Consider the following 23978-nt stretch of genomic DNA (forward strand, 5'->3'; position numbering starts at 1 on the left):
AAACTTCCCAAGAACATCCCAAAACAGGTTGAATGAGTTTTATTGGCATGTTAATTGAAATAAATTATTAATGAAATTTTAAGATTAAAGTGAACTATTAAAAATAGCCAGTGCATGTTTGTTTTATTTACCTATCTATTATTAAAGAAATAGTCATTGTCTTAAGAAAAAACAAATAACAACAACAACAACAATTGTGGCAAGCAAGCTATTCACAGTCCAATTCTTGACATGAAGGCTTTTTGTGAAACTCTGTTTTGCCACCTAAAACTTCGTCTTCCTTGTGGGAAATGTACTTCCACTTAAAAGCTGAAAGAGAAAATTCTAGTGCTTAAACAAGTGAAACAGTACATTTCAAGATAACAACACTATATAATTAATACGTAAAGCTCTTTACATTTATAGAATACTTTATCCACAATACTTTATTGAATTTTGACAAAAGTAGAGCAGTATTATTATATCATAGGAAAAGCACTGATTTGAGGGAAGAGGCCTGTATCCAATTCTTAGATGTGGCACTTTCGTTGGCCATATTGCCCTGGACAGTTTTCATGCCTTTTCTGACCTCTATTTTCTTTGTCTAAAACTGGTGGCAACTGTTTTTATTCGTAATAAGTAAGCTGAGTACAGGATCTATGCCTTATTTATCTTTGTGTCCACAGGTCCTAGCCTAGTGGCTGACAATAAGTGCTTCATGATAAGTAAATAAGTCTGTGAGGAATTATTATCTTCCATTTACAGATACGCAGAGTGAGTTAAAAAGTTTCAGTGACCTAGCATTACACAGTGAATAAGGAAAATGCCATGGTTGGTTGTCAAACAGGATCAAATTCCCAGAATTCTGACATATGTGGTGTCCAAAAAAGAAACATTAGTCACTGTGGAGGAGAACATCCATGTGTATATAGGAAAGTAGATTCTGAGAGCCTAGACTTCAGGGTGTTCCACAGGAGAACCGTTTTATTCCCCTTCCTCCCAGCGGATTCTTGCAATTAGCAACAAACACAATGATGCCATTCCTCTTGGTGGAGATAAATATAGAACAGGGGTAGCACATCGTTTCCCATTTTGAAATGGCAGACATTTTTTTCCTGAGTATATTCTACGATTTTAGCACAGAGACTAAATATAAAAGAAATAATACTAATTATCACTCTTATATGACCTAAGCACTGTTGCAAGCATTTTAGATACGTTCTCTTCTTTAATCCACAACACAGTCCCATAAGATACTAAGATTATCTCCACTTAACAGGTCAGGAAATTGAGGTATGGCGAGGTAAGGAAGTTTGCCAAAAGGCCCAGAGCTCCTAAATAGCAGAGGCAGGATTTGGATCTAAGCAGTGTGACCTAAGAGCCTTGCTCTTAACCTCTATGTTTTACTGCCCCAAGATAATAAATAGAGAAATATAGGACACACAAAAAAGATCCTGATATGCACTTCCAAGTCCAACTGAGCTCAGCAAGAACACAAGGCCTAGAAGAATAAACTGTGCCTCAGAGAAAGACCAAAAAATGTCTAGAAAACATATGGAAAGTAATTTCTTTTTGCTTCTATTTCTCTTATGCAACAATTTTCTATAACATGTGTTCAGATAAGCATTTAACTAAATATATTTTTTTCTAAACTTGCATATGACTAGAATAAATACGCTGAATTTTCAAGGGTGGCAGAAATATTGATTCTGTGACAACTGTGTTAGCCCAGGTTCCCTAGAAAACAGAGCCTCAGAAAGGAATTCAAAATGATGAAGCTTTCTTTGGGATGTACAAAAGCAGGGCATCTAGACTAAGGAAAAATGGAAGAAGGTAAAGCAATATCACAACCTAGTGGTACTTGCTCCTGCTTTACATGGGCCACAAAAACACAGTAGTTGAGAGATGTGTCCAATAACCATGCAGAACTTCTCCAAATGGGCTGTATGGAGAAAGCATGCTTTGAAATCATTTATGGGGAAAAGGGGAGAAAGAGGGATTTCTCTGTGCAACTCCCTCCCATCTCTGGTTTCCCAGTGGCCAGTGATTGTGGAATTGTGAGTTAATTCCCCCTTGTTTCCAAGTTGAATGGACTGGCACCTTAATGACCACATGATATGCCAACTTTCACATTCAGCAGTGTGGTAGATCAAGTCCAGAAATGATGGAAGTGACAAATTCTGAGCCCATAGCTAATGGACCTAAATGAGTGGAGGTGAACTTGGCATTCCCAAGGCAAGTGGCCAGTCAGAGCTCAGGGATGGCAGCCTGGTCCAAGAGGCAGATGAGGCTAATGGAAACTGACACGTTCCTTAATGTTTGTGTGACTTTTAGGAAGTCAACTTTAACTCAGATGAACAGAATCAAAAGTCAAGCCCACTAGGAATGAGCCATCTCCTTTTTAAGATACAACAACATCTAGGGTGTAGGGTATAGAGGAAGAAGAAATATACACATACACAACACACATTTATGATGTACACATATATAGGTATATTATTTATAAAATCTCCTTCAATATCACAAAATATTCAGTACTGAATGTTATAAGCCAACTACAACCATTGGATTTTTAGATATATAATTCTGAAAAGATGTGGGTATTCAGAGCCAGCATTCCATCAGTGGTAGACAAGAGCAGGCTAGTCCTAATACAGCAGGAAGAAGAATGGAAAAGCCACTAGAAAGGAGTCGAATGTTAGGCTCATTTTAGAGGACAAAGACCAGGAAGCAGGTGGGTTGTGTCAGAAGATGAAGAAAAGGGTTTTCCTGTTGGTGGGCGAGGCACAGTATCCAGAGCATTGGGTAGCAGATAGTGAATGGTAGTCCAAGAAGGCAAACATTCTATGCCAAAGTTTATGGATCTCACAATCAAAAATTCTAGTATCACTTTATTCTGATGAGATCTATACACTAGATAGGAGCAGGGCAAATATCTACGTATGAGAACTGGACAGGGGTTGATCTCAAATAAGCAAGCAGGACCTAATGAACAAGGAGGACACCCACAAGGCTTATTCAGTTTTGAGTCTTACACTGTGAGGGGCTCCCTGTCGAGGAGGAGTAGCAGCCCCTGAGCGTAAGAAAGAGCTTAGTGTACCAGTGATAGTTAGGTATTCCTTCTTGGAGAGATTAGAGGACTGTGGGGGCAGGGAGTCAGATTAAATGGCCAGACGAGTCTTTTAATTACTAACTTTCCTGAATTAGAATACTGTGTTCTTTCAGCAAAATGTACTAAGCACTTATATCTGATATCCAATACGTATTTCAGGCCAGACGAGTCTTTTAATTACTAACTTTCCTGAATTAGAATACTGTGTTCTTTCAGCAAAATGTACTAAGCACTTATATCTGATATCCAATACGTATTTCAGACTAGCAACAAATACAAACATTGTATAATTTATTGGTTTTGATAGCCTACTCTAACATATCTCCACTTGAACATATTTCTCATGATCATGGAATATATATGTATGTGTACATAGATGTACACATTTTCATTTTAATTTAATATTACTCTATAAATTTGTCCAATAATGGTTACCTACCTTCTGGACTGTTGTGCAGTATGGGTTGTACTTATTTGACACTCACATTCACCTGTAATCCCTTCCTTCTTCCTTTCCACCCCCCATCAAGTGTAATGCAATCAATTCCTTAAACCATAGATGATAGAAATAATGTATACAGGTATGTAGCCATTTCCCCAAATGTATAAATTGGGTGCCAGGTTGAAAATAATGTCAGGTATCTGCATTTCTAATTTAGTGTTCTCCAAGGTAGCCTCTGACAACTGGCAAAAGTATCCTGCTCTGACAGTCTGACCCTTACACTCCAATTAAATATAAAAACAGATCTGAATCTTTTTCACCCAGTTGTACTGTCAAGGCTAGTATAACTTGACTGTCACATAGAGCTCTTTAAATCAGCCTGCCAAGAAAATATGATTGTAGTACAGATTTTAGCATTCAGAAATGTTCACTCCCCTTTCACTTACACAGATTTTAAGGGTCAAAGCTATGCATTTTTATCAGACATTTTATTATCTTTCAACCTTTGTGAAGATCAACGTATTAGAATAGAGGAAGAACTTTTTCTCCTTTACTGCTGAAGTGATTTGGTACAAGGGAAATACTAATGAGGATTTTTTTTTTTTATTCCTTACTGGAAGTTCCCATTGGACAGAAGGAGAAAGTTTTATTAAAAAGATGGGTGCAATGTTTGAATTCCATAATACTTCTGGAAAGTAAGCATCTGGTCAAAGTAGATGAGCATCTAGAAAAGGGATAAAAGTGTGGAGTTTTGAATTTTCTTAAAGATATGATGCTTCCAAGTTGCAGCATGTTTCAGCAAAAATTTAAACCATAAGAACCCTGACTTATAAGTATAAAAGAGAGAAACTTTTCAAAGTAGGTTTTTTTCCATTTATTTTAAATGTAATATAGTTCTTATTATAATGGCCTAATAATTATCATTTTTGGCATTTTCTGTCCTATTATGGATACAGAAAGCTAATCACTATTTTCCTTCTCGTTGTCGTCCCAACCATTGTGATCCCAATGGTTGTATTTTTAGAAGGTGGCATGCAAGTCATTCTGGCTTCAACTCCCATGGGTTGACTGAATCACATTATTTTAGAGTGAACTTCATTTAAAAGAGCGAACTATTAAAATGTCTAGGTTTTCCTCTTCAAACAAACAAACAAAAATCCTAAATAAGTAAATCCAAGTCTAATACATTTAGGCTATTATCCCCATTGTAGCATCAACAACACAGGGACTCACTGTACTAAATATGTCTCATTCTCCTTAAATTAAGAAAGTTCATCTTTCTTTGCTAAGAGATATAGGCAAGGGAGGGTGGGACCATTTGAGGGTACGTGAAACTGAAAGATTGACAGCAGTGGCTGAAGTCAGGCAGAAAGCAGACAGCCCTGGGGAAGCATTGCTGACAGCAACACTAATGCACTACAACGCTGACATGCAACTTCCTCTAGATTCCAGAAAAAAGCCATTTGGGAAGAGCCTGTCAATAATGTAAAACTGGGCCAAATGGTTCTGGTTGTGGACTGCTAGCAAATGTCTACCCAAGACTAACTGGAGATGGCCAAACTCATGTTTCAAATGAAAAATATAAATACAGCCTTCCTCAAATGAAAGGAAGTTTCCTGCAAATTAGAATGCTATTTTTTAAAAAGTATATTGGGTTTAACATCTCAGGTATTTTTCTACAACTAGACCTATTTTTTTTTCTTCCTGAATTCTCTGGGCTCTGCTTTAAGTTCAGGTTTGTTTACCAGCAAGATATGAGAACAAGTTTAATGCTGTGAAAGATGTTTTACTTAGAGCAATAATATGACAAGCAGAACTGAATGCATAGCAACTTGCACATTACATAAAGCTTTCCAGCCAACACTGGCTTTAAAATCACCAGTGAACTAAAAAAAAAAAAACAAAACAAAATATAAATATTAGACTCAAGGTATGGATGAAAAGCACCATGTCAAAAACACAATTAAATAAATTATCTCCTTTTGTGCTTAAATAATGGATGAAGCTTATGGTAAGCATAACTGCTCTTTTTGATTCCTTGAATTGCTTCAGCAACTTGACCTTGGGTTGAATTCTCTGCAGTGTAATATTGAGCCCATACGAAGTCCTTTTCCCTGAGCAAATTTGTTTTCAGAGGGGGATAAACAACTAAAAATTGATCCTATAGAATTTCATAAATGACAACAGTGAAAAACAACCTTTCTGAATGAATTTTCTTTCTTCTACCCACTTCACATATATATGTGAGAAAGCAAGAAAGAAAAAAAAGTTGAACACTTGTCCTTCTTCCCTGTTAGGTAAACTACTTAAACTATAAATTTCATAAATAAATCACACAAAAACTATTACAGATTAAGTGGGAGAAGGTAAAAGATTAATTGTTTTTTAACACGGAATTATTAATTTTAAATATTATAAGAAATCTTTCTAATTAACAGGTCCTTAGGGGATTTGTTCTAATATATAAATGTAAAATGTATGTAAACAATGCTTCGACAGCACATGAGAGTCCTTGAGAAGAGAATTTTCCAAAATTAGTGTTTGGGACTATTCCTCCTTTAACTTTGTTTACATGATTGATTGAATTCTCCATTTAGACATGTTAAACAGAGTAAATGTCATCGCATTCTTCTCTGGAATAAGGCAACTATCTAATCAGAGGAATTGAAATAAGTGTTTTTAATGTATTAAAATGTGCTGTCATGTGTGACTATTACAGAATTATTAAATAATGTTACTAACTCCCTAGACATGGCAAGATTTTCCTGCTTCTACTCTTCCCTGTATTTGTCCCCTAAGCCCCCATCAGCAATCCACAATGCAGCCAACGTGATCTAAAAAAAGGAGCAAAACCCTTGGTTTTATCACCCTATTGCTTGAAGCTTTTCAGTGGTTTTCCACTGCCATGAGAAAAGGTCCAAATTATTTAAATGCATTAGGAAGCCCTTCATGATTCTGCCTGCTGCTTGCTTCTCTAGCCTCTGTCTCTCCCCACTCCCTCACCTCACACTCTATTCTCCAATTGCAACTTCTGTCAGTACCTCTAAATCTGTTATGATTTCTCTTTTTTACCTGTTCTTTCTACCTAGACCAGTCTTTCCTACTCCATCCCTGATCTCCTTTCTCACACCTCTTTTATTGGTCTAACTCCAATCTTCCCTAAGGTCCAAGCCTAGACATCATTTTCTCTTAGAAGCATTTTCTGACCTCCCCTACCATGGCATCTATCACATTTCATAGCATCACTTATTATGTATCATTATCATCCATTAAACAATAAATACTGTCACGATCTTATGCTACGTTTCCAATATTCCTATAACTGACATTAACTGAGTACCTATTATGCTCAGACATATTTCTAAGCTCTGAGAAAACAGAAAAGAACCAAGCAAACAAAATCCCTGCCTGAGGGAACTTTTATTCTATACACACAACAAGCATTTATTAGCAAGAACAGAGTGAAAGAAAACAGAACAGTAGAGAACAAAAGGAAAAGAACAAATCAAGAAGAAGGTACAAAGTGAAATAAGAAAGAGCCAGGAAACCTTCAAATCATAGAAATACAGGTTGATCTCTTAAAAGACCCCACCCCACTATTAGATAGGCCCTCTTTTATGTAAAACTTTGCCATTGGCTTGTGATATTTGAAGATGGTATAGTTTCTTTCTTCATTCTACCTGCAGCCAAATACATCCAGATTCTGTCATTCAGCATTCCAGAGATGTCCTCCAGAGCCCTCTGCTGTCCACAATGAACAAGGCTTCAGAACCCAAGTGGTATACTTAAGCCTGAGCAAAACAAGCTGGAAGCTTATTTTACAAGCATTGCCTCTCCAAAATTTATTCACTGGGAAAATCTTCTATAAAACTGTGAATATGTTATGCAAGTAAAATTAGACCTTTCAACCTGCTTGGTATGATACATGATCGCACACACTGCAGGTGATTCTGCAAGAAATAAAAGTAATTTAATTTTTTTTATTAGACATTTAGTAGAAAAGGTCAAAAAAGAGATTTAGGATCCCTGTCATCCCTTTATACTTAAAAAATTAAAAGACCTTATTTATACCACTTTTTACCACATGATTCAGATCTTTCAGCCACAACAAAATTAGAGTGAAAACAAACAAAAAAATCTATCAAACCAATTGTATATAATTTTGCATGAAGAAAATAGTGACATATGCATAGCAAATTATAAAATGCTGTGCCTGTGAACTCTGTTCTCTCTGAAGAGATGTCCTGGCCTCTTTGTCTTACTAGTCAAACTCCTACTTTCCTTTTAAACTCTACCTAAAACTTACCTCTGTTATGTCACCTTTCTGCTTCTCCTCATAGCCATCCCAAACAGCTGACCCTCTTTTTTTGCTGTCAAATGAATCTAGTACAGACTTCTGTTAGAGCCCTTACCCTCTGTGCTTCCATTATTTGTTTATGTCGATGTGTCTCCTACTGTAAAATGATCTCCCTGAGAACAAGGAGAATGTCTTTGTGACTCAAGCACCTGGCATGTGAGATGTGTTTAAAACAAACAAACAAAAAATGACCAAAGAATAAGAGAATGAATGAATGAGTAAGTGAAAGCCACCAGTGACCTTCAGTGCCTTTCTGGGTGAGGCTCTCTATGAACTGAAAATTCAGATTGGGAAATTTTCCTTTCATCTATTCCTTATCATTAACCAAGTTCATAATGATGACTAAGAAGGAACTAAAAAAGCAAAATTTGAATTCCACTTATACAGTATGGTTCTGAGACTGTACTTTTCATTTTACATCATTTGCCTAATTCATCTCATCCAGTCATCCCCTCAGCCAATAATCATTAAATTCTATTATAATCATAGCACCATGCTAAATACTCTAAAGTAGATTACAAAGAAGACTAAAAGACCCTCCAAGATTTTTATAACCTTTCTGAGAAAACATTACATCCACATTTTAAAGAGCCAGATAATAGTACATAGAAGGTATGTAACACAGACAGTGGGTGTTACAGGCAGGCATAAGAGGAGCAAAATAGGAGCTAAAGAAAAAGTTGACAAGATAACATTTCATGTTGGAATAATGGAATGAACAAAGGGTTGACTGTGTAGATTTCCTCAACTAAAATGCTGAGGGTGTAAGAAATCTATATAAATTGTGGCAAATTGTAATCAGTCTATCGCAGAGTTAAAACTTATTCAGAATACTAGCATTTTAATAATTCTTTCAGCCAAAGTCTGCTTTCTAGATAGATTTATTTGTACAAGCATTTTTTGGCATTTCCAGCTCCAGGTACTTCCAGACTTTTCTCAAGTTCTTACCCACCTTTGAATATAAGTCCCTCAGCCCCATCCTTTCCATAAAGTAATGCTTCCTCAGTTTTTCGGAAGATTTTGCCCTCACTTGTGCAGTGTTTGGTTCCAAACAGACTGCCTCTAAAGATGTCATCATGTCATCTTGTCTCCCCGCCTTGGCTTACACTCAGAGCTAGCCTTTCTGACAATGGGTAATTTGAGGTCACAGCGCCACTCTGATCTGATGTATCACAACACTTCATGCGACAGCTGCGAGAGAAGACCTGCTTCTCATATATGTTCAGTCAGAACACTGTGGGTCTGTCAGGAAGACTCTGGTTTAATGTATAAAGTGCCTGTGGGCATAATAATGATGCAGGAAGCAACGGAGCTCAGCACTAACCCTTTTTGTCTACGTTTCCTTAGACAGAAGTGGAGGTTGTTCCTTCTAACTAGAGAATCAGCGTATTAATTCTAACTAGAGTTTTAGCATATTAACAAATCATAGAATATTAAACCTTCACTGGAGCTGCAAGATCACACAGTCCAACCCCCTCAATTGACAGAGAATCTGTAACTTGTCCAAGATCACACAATGAATGAGTGGGGGGAAAAAAGAGGGATCAGAAGTCATACATTCGGCTCCACTGTCACTTTCTCTTCCTATGTTGCACATTCTGCTTCCAAAGTAAGCATCCCTTACTTATGAGGGTCACCAATGTGTATGCTCTAGAGTCCTATACACTTTATCTGTCCTTTTTGAATAGGGTTTTCAAATAGGGTTAGCAAATAATACTAGTATAAAAATAAACATATTTCATTTTATGTAGTCTCTTTTCCTAATGACAGGATATTAATTTTTCCCCAAATAAATAGCATTGGATCATGGATGGCATAAGCACTAATTACTGCTTGTCATTAGTATTGTTCTCACGGGGCAACCTGATAAGAAAGCAAAGTGTACATTAATTTGAGGCCATTCAGATAAAAATGCTTTGTAGACACTTGTGTTATAAACATGAAGAATTGTATTATTTTACATATTATATTAGCATTTAATGTATGAACATCCCAATATTAATGGTCAAAAATAATCTTTTACTCCCCCTTATGATTTATGCAGTACACTTTTTAGACCTATTACTTCTGTGTTAATATCCATAGATCTTTGCCATAAAACTCTATGTGAGAAGCTTAAGAAACTTTGTCAAAATACACTGGGGAGGTAGCAGAGTGGGAATTAGTCTTCTCTACAGCTTGATTAAAAGGAAAAATAAAAGGAGAGGGATGGAAAGAAAAGATATAGACTACTACTCTCCAGCAAGAGTAGGGATAGGATTTTTAACTCTGTTAGTATCCACTATCCCCTTGGGACCTTGCCATATGGTATATTCCCAAAACCATAATGAACGATAGGTTGTGTTGAAAAAAATTACCTATACTGTCAATGGTATTTAAGTTATCTACACTCAGACACAATGGCAATTCTCATAATAAAGCATGTGTTTAATTCTAGCACATTACAGTAACATTGTGTCCTACTTTATCTGCCTTATAGGATGGCATAGAAAATCTAATTTAACAGATGTCCCCCATAACAGTGTTATTCACTTAATGATGTAGCACCTATGTTCTCATCGAAAGAGAGTACTGAGAAATAGGTGCCAGTGAATTATTTTCAGGAGCAATTTAGGAGGAAGCAGGTGAAAAGGATTCTAATTTCTGAGGCTTTGAATAGCACAATAAGCACTGTTTTATTACGGGAACAAAAAAAAATTAGCATTCACTGAGCTGTTTATGCATTTAGACAATGAATAAAAATGTAGTGTAGTTCCAGGTAGATAATGTGGGGAAAAGGAGAACGAGAACGTCTTTCTATAGTTAGGATTTTTTTTTTTACAGAGTAGAAAACAAAGCTGGTGAGTTAGCTATTCATGTTTATTTGAAATCATTTCTCATCTGGTCCTATTCTTTATGAAAAATATGGTCTACGTAAATTTCAAAAGTAGATCATCGTTCTTTTCATAATCAGAAGAGGGAGGTCGGGTTGAAGTTCAAGTGAGAGAGGGGGACAGCAATGCCTACAGAAGCCAGGAGGATAATGGAAATGAGGCAAGTGCATCTGAGGAAGGCTTAGTGAGATGGTGGAGTGGAATGGTCGTGCTCTGAAGTGGCAACACCCTGTCTAAAGGCATTTAGAGACAATAGGGGGAAAAAGAAAACAAAAACAAAACTTAGCCACAGAAAACCTAACTGCAAGCCCATTTCAGCTCAAGGCCAAACAGGTGGTCACCTTTAGATTCAGTAAAATCCAAGACCTTGAGACCTCAGCGAATACCCACACAAAGGCCCTTGGCACAGGGAGTGAAAGCCTGGCACAAGAAACAACTGTTAGGAAGTCTTTGTCTTATGTAAAATATAAAAATAGTTGTTTCATGTTTATGGCCTAAAACAATGCTATTTACTATAAATTTCTGCAGCACTTATCATTCTATAAAAATTGGTTATTAAGAACCAGTCAGTGCCTTAATTTTTAAAATACCATGCAAAAAAAGGTCTTCTGCTTACAGCAAGAGTGTCTCAACCTGGCATGTATAAATCACATGATACTGATGCAAAATTGTGTGTATGTGTGTGTGTGTGATTCCATGTGTGCATTTGTGAAGACAAAAGGTTTGTATCTTAACCATTGTGTCACACCCCACAAAGAGAAGAGAAATACTCAGCAAAAGGCAAGAAATCCAGAAAGTATGATGAGGAAGATCCAGCTGTAGGCAGAAATCTGGCTGCCAACATTTAACCACAGAATTATACCCATGAAAGAATAAGATGAATGAGAGATGTCTCAGTTTTGGAAGGACATCGGTCATGCAGTGGCAGGAAGGTAGGCATAGACAGAACTCCCTGGACCAAGATAGACAGATTTCCTCAAACTGGACAAGGCATGTCTGAATCACAATGACTGAGTCAGAGCTTGTCTACCAACAATTTATGTGTTGCCTCTGGCTCCTAAAAGCTTTTGTTTGAGAAGCTCACCCTTGAGCCTAGCACTGCAGGTGGTGGGCTGGTGACTCCAGATGAGAGAACTGGGATGCTGACATGGGCTACAGTTACCATGCAGGTCCAAAAAAAGAGACTTTTAAGTACCTAAATTAAGGAGACAAATGTGTCCCGAGTGCCTATTATATGTTGGGTGCTTTGTGTGTACTATCTCATTTAATCTACTTCATAAATGTTATCTAGAAACCAAAATGTAAGTAGATCTCTCCTTTGTGACTACAGATGAATTCATTCCATTATAGCCCTCAGTCTTCAAGGAAGGACAAATATTATCCCCATATTTCAGAAAAAGATAAAGCTCCACACAACAGCAGAGTTGCCACAGGTCAGTAAACCTCAATGAAGGAGGGAAGTGTACATCACTCCGTGAGGGTGTGGGATGTAGTTTTTAGAAATTTCACAATATAATGTAGCTGTACACAATATCATTTGTTGGTTGGGGAATACAAACTAGAAAGAGATGTTCACAGATAGAGTCACTTCTCAAGATCAGTAATTCTTAAGAGAAAGGAGAATATCCCCCAAGTGAGGATTTTCTGTAAACTAGTGTGTGAGAGATCTTTCTGCAATTTGCTATGACTTCCCAGGACACCATATTGAATTAAAGCAGAAGACCCCAGAGTGCCGATTCCTCCACCATTATTCCCCAAAGCAGACCACCTTTGCCACAAATAATCCCACTGACAAGACATTTTAATGTAAAATGATCTTTCAGTAAACAAATTAATGCCCCTTTCTGGCACAAAAACAGACACATAGACCAATGGAATAGAATAGAAACCCCAGAACTAGACCCACAAACGTATGGCCAACTCATCTTTGACAAAGCAGGAAAGAACATCCAATGGAAAAAAGACAGTCTCTTTAACAAATGGTGCTGGGAGAACTGGACAGCAACATGCAGAAGGTTGAAACTAGACCACTTTCTCACACCATTCACAAAAATAAACTCAAAATGGATAAAGGACCTGAATGTGAGACAGGAAACCATCAAAACCTTAGAGGAGAAAGCAGGAAAAGACCTCTCTGACCTCAGCCGTAGCAATCTCTTACTCGACACATCCCCAAAGGCAAGGGAATTAAAAGCAAACGTGAATTACTGGGACCTTATGAAGATAAAAAGCTTCTGCACAGCAAAGGAAACAACCAACAAAACTAAAAGGCAACCAACGGAATGGGAAAAGATATTTGCAAATGACATATCGGACAAAGGGCTAGTATCCAAAATCTATAAAGAGCTCACCAAACTCCACACCCGAAAAACAAATAACCCAGTGAAGAAATGGGCAGAAAACATGAATAGACACTTCTCTCAAGAAGACATCCGGATGGCCAACAGGCACATGAAAAGATGTTCAGCGTCGCTCCTTATCAGGGAAATACAAATCAAAACCACACTCAGGTATCACCTCACGCCAGTCAGAGTGGCCAAAATGAACAAATCAGGAGACTCTAGATGCTGGAGAGGATGTGGAGAAACGGGAACCCTCTTGCACTGTTGGTGGGAATGCAAATTGGTGCAGCCGCTCTGGAAAGCAGTGTGGAGGTTCCTCAGAAAATTAAAAATAGACCTACCCTATGACCCAGCAATAGCACTGCTAGGAATTTATCCAAGGGATACAGGAGTACTGATGCATAGGGGCACTTGTACCCCAATGTTCATAGCAGCACTCTCAACAATAGCCAAATTATGGAAAGAGCCTAAATGTCCATCAAGTGATGAATGGATAAAGAAATTGTGGTTTATATACACAATGGAATACTACGTGGCAATGAGAAAAAATGAAATATGGCCTTTTGTAGCAACGTGGATGGAACTGGAGAGTGTGATGCTAAGTGAAATAAGCCATACAGAGAAAGACAGATACCATATGGTTTCACTCTTATGTGGATCCTGAGAAACTTAACAGGAACCCATGGGGGAGGGGGAGGAAAAAAGAAAAAAAAAAAAAAAAAAAAAAAAGAGGTTAGAGTGGGAGAGAGCCAAAGCATAAGAGACTGTTAAAAACTGAGAACAAACTGAGGGTTGATGGGGGGTGGGAGGGAGGTGAGGGTGGGTGATGGGTATTGAGGAGGGCACCTTTTGGGATGAGCACTGGGTGTTGTATGGAAACCAATTTGACAATAAATTTCATATAATAAAAAAAAAAATTAATGCCCCTTTCATCTGACATCAGTAAGCATTCACATAATGAGTTTTCCAAATAACCAGTGGTTGCTCATTAAGAGTATTTTAACCCATTAAAAGTAAAAAACAAAAAGGGAAAAAAAGTCAGTGTCCTATTTTCATACCTTTCTAATATGTATTTTCATACTGTTACCTTCTTAAACTAAAAGTGATTAAGTTATTTAAACTCTTCCGTATGAGTTAGGATAATCACTGTGACCATTAATTATCAGCCTGGGATGTGACTCAAGAGTGTGTTTGTCTCCTGTACTGTGTGTCATCAGGCTATCTGTTTATGTGGACTAGGTACCAACTCATACGGCCTGTCTACTTACAATTTAACAGTAGCCAAGAAACTGTAGGCAAATCATTAAAACGCACTGTAATTTATGAGTTTATGATCATTAATTCAAATCCCCTCATTTTGCAGATCTGAAATATAAGACTCAGAGTTAAGACTTGCCCGAAGTCACACAATGGACTGTAGAAGAGTTTCATCTCACTTAGAATGTGCAGCCCATAAAGAGAAATACTTAAAATTGTTGTTGGAGGGGCGCCTGGGTGGCGCAGTCGGTTGGGCGTCCGACTTCAGCCAGGTCACGATCTCGCGGTCCGTGAGTTCGAGCCCCGCGTCAGGCTCTGGGCTGATGGCTCAGAGCCTGGAGCCTGTTTCTGATTCTGTGTCTCCCTCTCTCTCTGCCCCTCCCCCATTCATGCTCTGTCTCTCTCTGTCCCAAAAATAAATAAACGTTGAAAAAAAAATTAAAAAAAAAATTGTTGTTGGAAATTTCTTAATCTATAAGCATCGTATGTATGTTTTAATTCTGACACTCATTGAAGTGTGGGTACTACAGACATAGATTAAGAAAATTAAAAAAAAAAACATCTGCAGGCTGGTCGTTGTCTATTCTAACCATTTGCCTTTAAGATAACCATCAAATCCAGTGAATGAGAAATGGAGAGAGTCTTAAGTATTCTTGTTTCTCAGTAGAAGTTTTCTATTTGGTTTCAGTATTAAGCCTTTGTAACCTCACTATATTTCAATTGATTGTCTCCTCCACTGAAGATTAGAGGATTGGGTTCTAAACCTCAGATGTTAAATACAGTTATAATGCAATTCCTCTCAGGAGGTATGGGATTTTCAGGTATACAAGGTTACTGGTTGCTTCTTCAGCACTTTTCCTGCTATAACCCCTCTTTAGACACTAAGCTCTGAATATGACTTTTAAAGCAGAGAAAAGGTTTGCTAACAACCCTTTCCATAATGAACTTAGATCCGGTTTGCTTACTTCTTGTTTCTCCTTTGTTCCCTAAGTGATTAAGCTTTCTGGATAAGGCAGGTACTAGGAAATAAGAAGTCTTTTGAGTTACATTCAATCATTTTGATTAGCATCACTGGTAACTTTTTTTCCCCCTCATAAACATATGGTAAAGCAATATGTAATGTTCCAATGATTGTGATTTCAAATCTAAAGTACTATTTGTTCATTCCTGAAACCTGAAACAAACATCTGGTGGTTAATGCTTTGAGAAAAAAGTAACATAGTGCATTACCTCTGTCTATGATTCAAGATCATGGGCAAAAATAAGTAGCTGGGATTAAACCACAAATGTTTGTTGGTCCACTCAATTAAAAAAAAAAAAAGGTGGAGGGGGAGAACTAAGCTTCTGTGTGTCCTCTCAAGTAGGAAAGGGGATACAGTCCATGTGCTACTCTTAAGGACCTCTTCCTTTCAGCTTTATCTTGCACTTAGAGATCAACTATATTCAGTCTGTATCCTGCCACTAGAAAAAAAGAAAAAGATCTGAATGCTTCCTTATGTCCATCCCATATATGCTCAGAATTACTGAAATTTGTGCATACTGTCAGGTTCATGTTACCATGTGTTTTTATTAATTAGAATTATATCTCCTACATTAAAACTTCTGTGATGATATTTCATCTTTCAGATTTATTCTAGCTCACACTTCCCATTTCAAGATGACATTTGGAATAGAATTTGAAATAAAGATTTGCTGTCCATTTTGCAATGTTGTTTATCTTAGATAAACATTTTTGGTTTTTCATAGGGGTAGCGTATCGGTCTGCTAGGGATGCCATAACAAAATACCAGGGACTGGATGGCTCAAGCAACAAAAACTTATTTTTCACAGTTCTGGAGTCTGGACATCCAAAATCTAAGTGTTGGCAGGTGTGGCTTCTCCTGAGGTCTCTCTCCTTGACTTGTAGATGGACAAATTCTTGCTGTGTCCTCTGATGGCCTTTCCCCTGTGCCTGCACACATCTGGCATCTCTTCATCTTCTTATAAGGACAGCAATCATACTGAAGTAGGGCCCGCCCTTACGACCTCATTGAACTTTGATTACCTCTTAACAGGCCCTATCACCAAATACAGTCACATTGAGGTTTAGGGCTTCAAAATGTGAATTTTGAGGAAACACAATTCAGTTCATAACAGACAGCAATGCTATTAATTAAGCATTCTGTAATATCTTCTCCTTGAGGAAAAAAACAAACTCTTAGGAAAGGGATAAAGTTATCATTTATATGTGATATCAGCTTATGCAAAATATAAATGTATATGTGATTCACTTACATGAGATGTCATTTATAAGTTAACACACCTAGGGGTGTCTGGGTGGCTCAGTTGGGCATCCTACTTCAGCTCAGGTCATGATCTTACAGTTTGTGGGTTTGAGCTTCACATTGGGCTCTATGCTGATAGCTCAGATCCTAGAGCCTGCTTCAGATTCTGTGTCTCCCTCTCTCTCTGACCCTCCCCAGCTCATACTCTGTCTCTTTCTGTTTCAAATATAAATAAACATTAAAAATAATAATAATAAGTGAATGCACCTAAAATAACCGTTAACTACTTTTTTTTATTGGCCTGTCTTAATAGAACTCACAAAGATTTAGTAGGGCCAGCAGATTTTTATGTATTTTTTGCCAGAAAGACAAAGAAAGATCCAGAATGAGAAATGTCAAATGAGACTACTGCTTTTGCATCTGTTCTGAAGTTAGCTCTACAGATTTGGTCTTTATTCTCTGGAAATGTGGCTTCATATTCGAAACAAGCCTGAGCCTGACTTAAGTGGCTTTGAAATTCAGAGCCATGAGACCCAGGGACTTTAGCCACAAACATGCCATAAAACAAAGGCTGCTGGAGTGCTGGTGCACAAATACAAGTCAGAGTGTCCTTGGTCCCCTCATGAAGTACAGACCGCAAGGTGTTTTTTCAGAATACTATTTTATGTGTTGGATCATTTACAGTACTTCCATTTCTGAATTTTTTTTTTAATGTTCTGTGGTAGGGTTGCACAGTTTAGTAAATAAATATATAGGATACCCAGTCCAATTTGAATTGCAGATAAACCATGATTTTTTTTTTTTTTTTTTTTAGTATAAATGTCTCATGAAATACTTGGACATAGTTACACACACACACACACACACACACACACACACACACACACAATGTATTCCTTTATGGGGACATGCTTAGACTAAGAAAAGAAGAAAGAAAAAGTATTTGTTATTTACCTGATATCCAGATGTAACGGTGGGGCCTATATTTTATCTGGCAACTCTACTTTGGGTTTAGAAATGAATCCTCCTCTTAAAACTCGCTTCCTCTCCCCATCACCCTCTTCAACTACTGTCACCAACTTTGTAAATTTAATTTCCTGGCCTTCATTTGGAAAGGCCAGTAAGTGTGAACACCGAAGGTTTCAGGCTCTGGCTTCCTTCCGTTATACTACTATGATATATGCTTGCAGATGTTCAGTGTTACAACACTAAAATAAGTTTGGTCCAACTTTTTCCCCATGCTGAAGTATTTACATCTTCATATTGATACCCCATAATACTACTATGATAACATTGGTAGACGTTATGTATTTAATAATGTTTAGAGGAATCTCTAAATCTCTAAACCCTGGGCTCAGTCTGCTCACCTGTAAAATCAGGGGATTGAATTCAAGGTATTATCCCCAAGGTTCCTTCAACATTTCCTTGCTACAGGTCTTTAAAATGAGGATTCCGTTAATGCTCTCATTTGCCTTGTAAACCTAATTATTCCCCTCTCGGATGAATCTCTTTTCGAGTAAGTGCTTAGATTCAAAAAAAAAAAAAAAAAGTAGTGTTTAGATTACTCGATTCATGGCTTCACCTTTAAAAATGTTCGACCTAACTTCCTCAAGGGCCAATGAATGCACCCACTATTGCCTCCCACCCCCACTCACCCTAACATCAGACTCTGAACGCAGTGGGGGATCAGATGATGTGATCCTGGAAATGCTGATGATGATGAAACAATTCCATCGAGGTGCGTTCTGACTTAAAAATCTATGTTGCTAGCAGAAGCCATCTCCGGGGTCTGGGCGCAGCTCGTTCTCTTCCGCCATCTAGTGGCGTCGAGGGCGCCCTCCTCCGCTCTGCTTGCTGTTCCGCGCTGCAAAGATTTCAGATTGTAACTCACACGGATGAATTGTTTTATTCTTGTCATTACAGTAAAAAGGGATTTATAGAGTGTTTCGAGAGATAAAATGTAATAAATGTTGATAAAAAAATAAGTATAACACATTAGTCGACTTTAATACCTGAACAATATAGATTAAATTCATGCAATTTTATCTCTTTAACATGTTCAAATGTTAACTTGAACACCGAAGAACAAGAATATAAACTAGCCTAAAGTATCGTAAAGAAAGATTATCCTTCTCAGGTGCTCCTGTATGATGTTAAAGGATTTCTTAATTTGAAGTAAATATAATCATAGATAAAAAGGAAAGAGAAAGTTCTGATAAACATTGAATTACAGAGAATGTCTCCGTTCTGTATTTAACTGTTTATCTTCAATTAAGTTAGAACGTATTATCATTATTATTTATACATGTAATACAGTGTTTAATGAATGCTGAACGATATTTGGTGTTAACGTTCTATAATCCAGAACTTTCTTCAAATGGCATGATAGTGAGTTTAATTGTGTGAATCTAAAGTGAAAATAAATTTCTCTAATGAATGAAATAAAGTATTTCTGAAGTGTGACTTATTTCCCATTAAAGTTGTTTTCACTGAATAATTATTATAGGAAAGATATTTCTGACATTTAACATTATTCTGGTTCTCTTACTTTTATTTAAAATGCCAATGCTATCATGCAGTATTTAGATCTTTCTAACAAAATCTATTTAATTGGACTGCCACTTGGTTTTTTAATATACTTGTGAGCCAGCTGAGAAATCTCCAATTTGTTTTCCAGGGTGGGAAAATTCCGATAAGGTGGACAGCCCCAGAAGCTATTGCCTATAGAAAGTTCTCCTCGGCAAGTGACGCATGGAGCTATGGCATTGTCATGTGGGAGGTCATGTCCTACGGAGAGAGACCTTATTGGGAAATGTCTAATCAAGATGTAAGTACCCCAATAGTTAAACTTATTTTTTAAGTATAAACACATTAGCCCTGAGGAGCAAATACGCTTTTGCCCTCAGATTAGCTTTTATCTTCCTGAGAGCTGTTCAGGGTCTGTGGCTGAGTTTGAGAAGGTAAGTAACCTTTCACTCTGAGCTGTCCTGGGTGTCATAGGGACCAGCTGATGGGCTTTGTCATGTGAGTACCTGGTCCACATCTTACATCTGAGACTTCTACACTCATTGCTTTAATGCAGTATGACTGTGCTAATGCAACTGTCTTGATCTACAAGTAACAAAAAACAAAGAATAATGTTTACCTTTCCTTTCTTCCTTAAGGCAGTGCAATGCACCACTGTAAAGAGGAAATTAATTTAAACTAGATATTTTAGAAGAAAAAGAGCAAATTCTTTCAGGCAGAGTATTATCAATATGACATTTGATATTGTTATTTTGAGATATGTGACCCTTTATGCAATTTCTTTTGTTTCTATTTGACCCATAAAGATTACCTGGGTGATTAATAATATTATACAACAGGAGAGTTCTCTGTGACCTCCTAAGAGATAAAAACAGTAATCAGAGAATGTAAGTACCCTGACAATGCAAATAAGTGTACTGTCAGAACTGAAAATATATGTTAATTTCACACGTTTCCATCTCAGAACTTGGACTTGGTCCACTCACTTGCCAAAGTATCTAATGGTTTCTGAAACAATACTAATGGAAAATCACCTCTAATGTGATCCTGAATGTTCACAGGTTTAAAAAAAGAGGGAAAAAAAAGACCATGTAACTGTAGAAAATCTCTAAACACACTCAGAGTAAAACAGTTTTCACATCTCTTTTGTTTTTTCTAGTCAATTGCTTGGGCAGTCCCTCCGTGCATCAGACCCCATTACTCCATCCCAGACTCAAGTTGTCCAAGTGTCTAAAGGACTCACCCAGCAACAAAGAAAGTTTTAATACCAGGAATAGAGAAAACTTGGTTTTGATTGGCTCACCATGGCTATTATTTCTCCCTGCCATAGAGTGTTACTTTTGAAGCTGAGTCCTGCTCAGTCCTATGGGGGCCTACCGACTCTGTGAAGAATGCCAGGTCTAGAAACCTACATGGCAGCAGGTTGGAGGTCATACACACTGTTCAGTCATTGTCCTCCAAAGCACATCATGAAAAGAGCCCATGTAACTAGGTCCTGCAGAACATCTGCCCTGAGGTACAGAGTGTGCCATAACAAGCAACATCTGCTCTACTCCCAAAACTTAGACTTTGGGATCCAGGCCAGGCTAGAGTCTACTATTCTTCTGGGAATTTTATTCAAAGGATGTCATCGCTCTTCTCTGCTGCTGGACCTTGTTTGGGGCAACTTGTGACCTCCTCCCCAGTTCTTCTTAAAATTGAATATCAAGGACACCTGGGTGTCTCAGTCAGTTAAGAGTCTGACTTCAGCTCAGGTCATGATCTCCCAGTTCATGAGTTTGAGCCCTACGTCAGGCTGTCCGCTGTCAGCATAGAGCCTGCTTTGGATCCTCTGTCTCCGTCTCTCTCTGCCCTTCCCCTGCTTGTTCTCTCTCTCTCTTTCAAAATAAATAAATAAACTTAAAAAAAAAAACGAATTTCAGAAGCAGAAATTTGCCCCCTATGATCCCCAAAGGAAATCATTTTTTTAACCTGTTATCCAAGGTAATGGAAGCCCTGGATTCAGTCACCATAGTTCCTACTCTACTCTAAGCCCAAAATAATGCTTGCCTACTTGTCCTACTTTCTCATGACTAAAATAGGCCATTCAAACAATTCTCTAGAATAAAAAAATCCTTTCCCGATGAATTACAGTCTTCACTGAACAGAAGAGCCCTCACTTCAAGTACCCTCTTTCATTAGTACCCCATTTAACCCTTAACCAGTCCCCCTAGCATGCTTCAAACAAAAACTGCCGAACTGATAGGGCTCCAAACATTACAAATAATGTATTCTCACTGGTAAAAAGTTCTTGAGCATTCACAGCTGACATACGTATATTTGTTTGCACATTATGTACCAGCAATATATTCATTTATTCATTTAAAAACATTTATTGGGTGCTTTCTTTGTTCTAGGAACTAGAAATAGAACAGGGAACAAATGTTATACCTGGAAGGGACCAAAAAGATTATCTAGTCCAACCCAAGTCCAACTTGCTTATGAAACTGAGGCATACAGAAGCAACATGATTTCCTTAGAATCCTATAGTAAGTGACTTAATGGTAATATTAGAACACATGCTCATAAACTTCTAGAATAAGTCATGGGCAAGGAAAAGAGAAGAAGAAATAACTGCTTCTTTTCTTGGTGGTTTGGTTCACAGTCCAAAGAGCTCCCCATGTAGGGCTGGTGATGTCTTGCCTCATGGAACTTACATTCCAGCAGAAGGGAGATACACTGTAAACAAAGTACATAAGTAAAAGATATAGTATCTAACATGATAACCACTGTTTCTGGGGAAAAACATGAAAAGAGGATAAAAAATTCTAGGGCACTGATTTTGAACACATGTATATTGCCACATACATTCATAGAAGTCATTTCTATGTGGTCATAAAAGTCATAATTAGCCATTCTTATTAAATATTTATAAATAATCTTTATTATATCAGATGAGATAAATAAACATAAAGAGAAGTTCCATTATTTTTCCTGCCCCCTGGGTTATCATCTAACGGCTGAAGTGCTCTGTGCCACCAATTTAGTAACCATATCTATTATGTAGACCATAATTTAACCATGAAAGTCACTTAATTTTCAAAGTGCCTCAGCTTCATGACCAATAAATATAATAAAAAGACTGGGTTAGATTGTTAATATCCCTTTCAGCAATAATAAGTCATGATTTTCATAATCTCTGAAGAAATTATCATACTTGTCTCAGCAAAAGAATTATTCCAATTGTTCTTTTGTGAGGCTTCGGACATTCCTGAAACTGTGTGGGGTGCCAAGAATGAGATAGGACTTCCACAGAACAGAGTAGATATAAATTTAAGATACCATACCACAAAACAGATTTTTTAGGAGAGTAGCCTCAGAGCGGAAAATGTCCAAATAAGTAATTTCCAACATAGACTACCATGTAAACCGTTCTTAATTGTTGCCCAGAGAGTTCCAAACTCTGTTGTCAACCCTTCCCTTCCTGGAGCTTGCCCAATAGCTTGCCCAGCCATTCTGGCCATGTGTATTGATTACCTGTGGCCAAGATGACCATTTAGAGAATGATTATGTCTATTAAACCTCATTTGGCCACAAAGAGTATATCTGGAACCAGGAGAAGCTGCTGCAGCCAGTAATAGACTCCTGACATTAAGGCCATTCTCCTTTGTTCACGATTGCCAATGCCCAGAGCACAAGGCTGAACCTGAATGTTCCCTTCACCCAGAGCTTGGCTGCTTTTTGAGGACCAGATAGGAACTAAGCGGGCAATTTTCAAAGTCTTTGAGTGGCTACCAGAGAGTATTCAAGCAAGAATCTAAAAATAGGAGGAGAACAAGAAGTTGTGGGTGGGGGAAGGATTCAAACTCTTGAGGTCCTCAGATCAATACAAGACCAGGGGAAAGCTGTAAGAGCTAAAATCCTTTATGTATCTTGTGACTATTTTTTGCTGCTGCTGTAAAGATTTGAAATTCTGTTTAGCGTAACATATTGGAAGTCAGCATATCTGTGACAGATCCTATAACCAGGATTTCTGTTTGGAAGCAGAAATAGCTTAATCAAAACTTCCCCACCTGCTCCTCTCCAAATACTGGTTGGTTATTCTCTGTTTGTTCTGCATTTCTCATTTGTTTGGTCAAAGTATAGTCTTATGTTTGCCAAGGTGCATTTTAAATAAAGAAAGTAATATTTTAGACAATAAAAATCCAACTATGTTCTGTTTGAATATTTTATGTTTTTACTACATTTTGGTTAGTTTAACTAAGCTATGGGCTTAGTTAAATACGGAATGTTAACATGTTTTACAATTTTAAATGAGTTTAGGAAATTTCAGATCATTTTTATAAAATAGTCCCTCTATTCTGTAGACCCTGGCAAATTTTATTACAATGAGCAATTCTGAGTTTGTAGAATCTGTTTTACTGAATAATATAATGAGTTTCCCAAAGGTCAGTGGTACTGTACATTAGGGAAAGGAACTGAGAAAAAACAGAGTATACAAGATTAGTCCATAAAAGGCCTAACAAACATTACAGCAGGTGCCATCTGCTTAGCTATTCAGTAGTTACTTATTAAACATGTGCCAGTCACTGGGCCCAGGTGTGCATGTGGTATGGGGATGGAGAACTAGAAAACCCAGTTCCTGCTCTCAAGAAGGCCACTATGTAGATAAGGAAGTGAAGTTCTGACATTTGTAAATCTCAGCCCTGTCCCCAAATAGAATGTGCGTTCCTCAAGTGTAGTCATCATACTGCCTTCTTTTTTATTAGAAACAACACTGTGTGAATGGAACGGTTTTCTTTTTTTTAATGTACCAAAAAAGTATGCATACTCTATTTTTCAGCGTT

General features: G+C 37.6%; 1 protein-coding gene and 1 long non-coding RNA gene across 8 annotated transcripts in view; one reads left to right on the forward strand and one right to left on the reverse strand.

Annotated features, from left to right (window-relative positions):
• EPHA6 (EPH receptor A6) overlaps window positions 1-23978 on the forward strand; it is an 868006-nt gene that overhangs the window by 817259 nt on the left and 26769 nt on the right. For all 7 annotated transcript variants that reach the window (XM_045501713.1, XM_045501716.1, XM_045501714.1 and 4 more), the window contains one exon: window positions 19304-19453. In XM_045501713.1, the coding sequence (XP_045357669.1) occupies window positions 19304-19453 (150 nt within the window). The remainder of the gene's footprint in view (window positions 1-19303; window positions 19454-23978) is intronic.
• LOC123610766 lies at window positions 107-18796 on the reverse strand. The gene is made up of 2 exons (XR_006718289.1): window positions 17994-18796; window positions 107-309 (listed from the first exon to the last, which is right to left on the reverse strand). It is a non-coding gene; the product is annotated as an uncharacterized LOC123610766 (long non-coding RNA).

This window comes from Leopardus geoffroyi, chromosome C2 (assembly GCF_018350155.1).
Source record: "Leopardus geoffroyi isolate Oge1 chromosome C2, O.geoffroyi_Oge1_pat1.0, whole genome shotgun sequence".
Taxonomy (NCBI): domain Eukaryota; kingdom Metazoa; phylum Chordata; class Mammalia; order Carnivora; family Felidae; genus Leopardus; species Leopardus geoffroyi.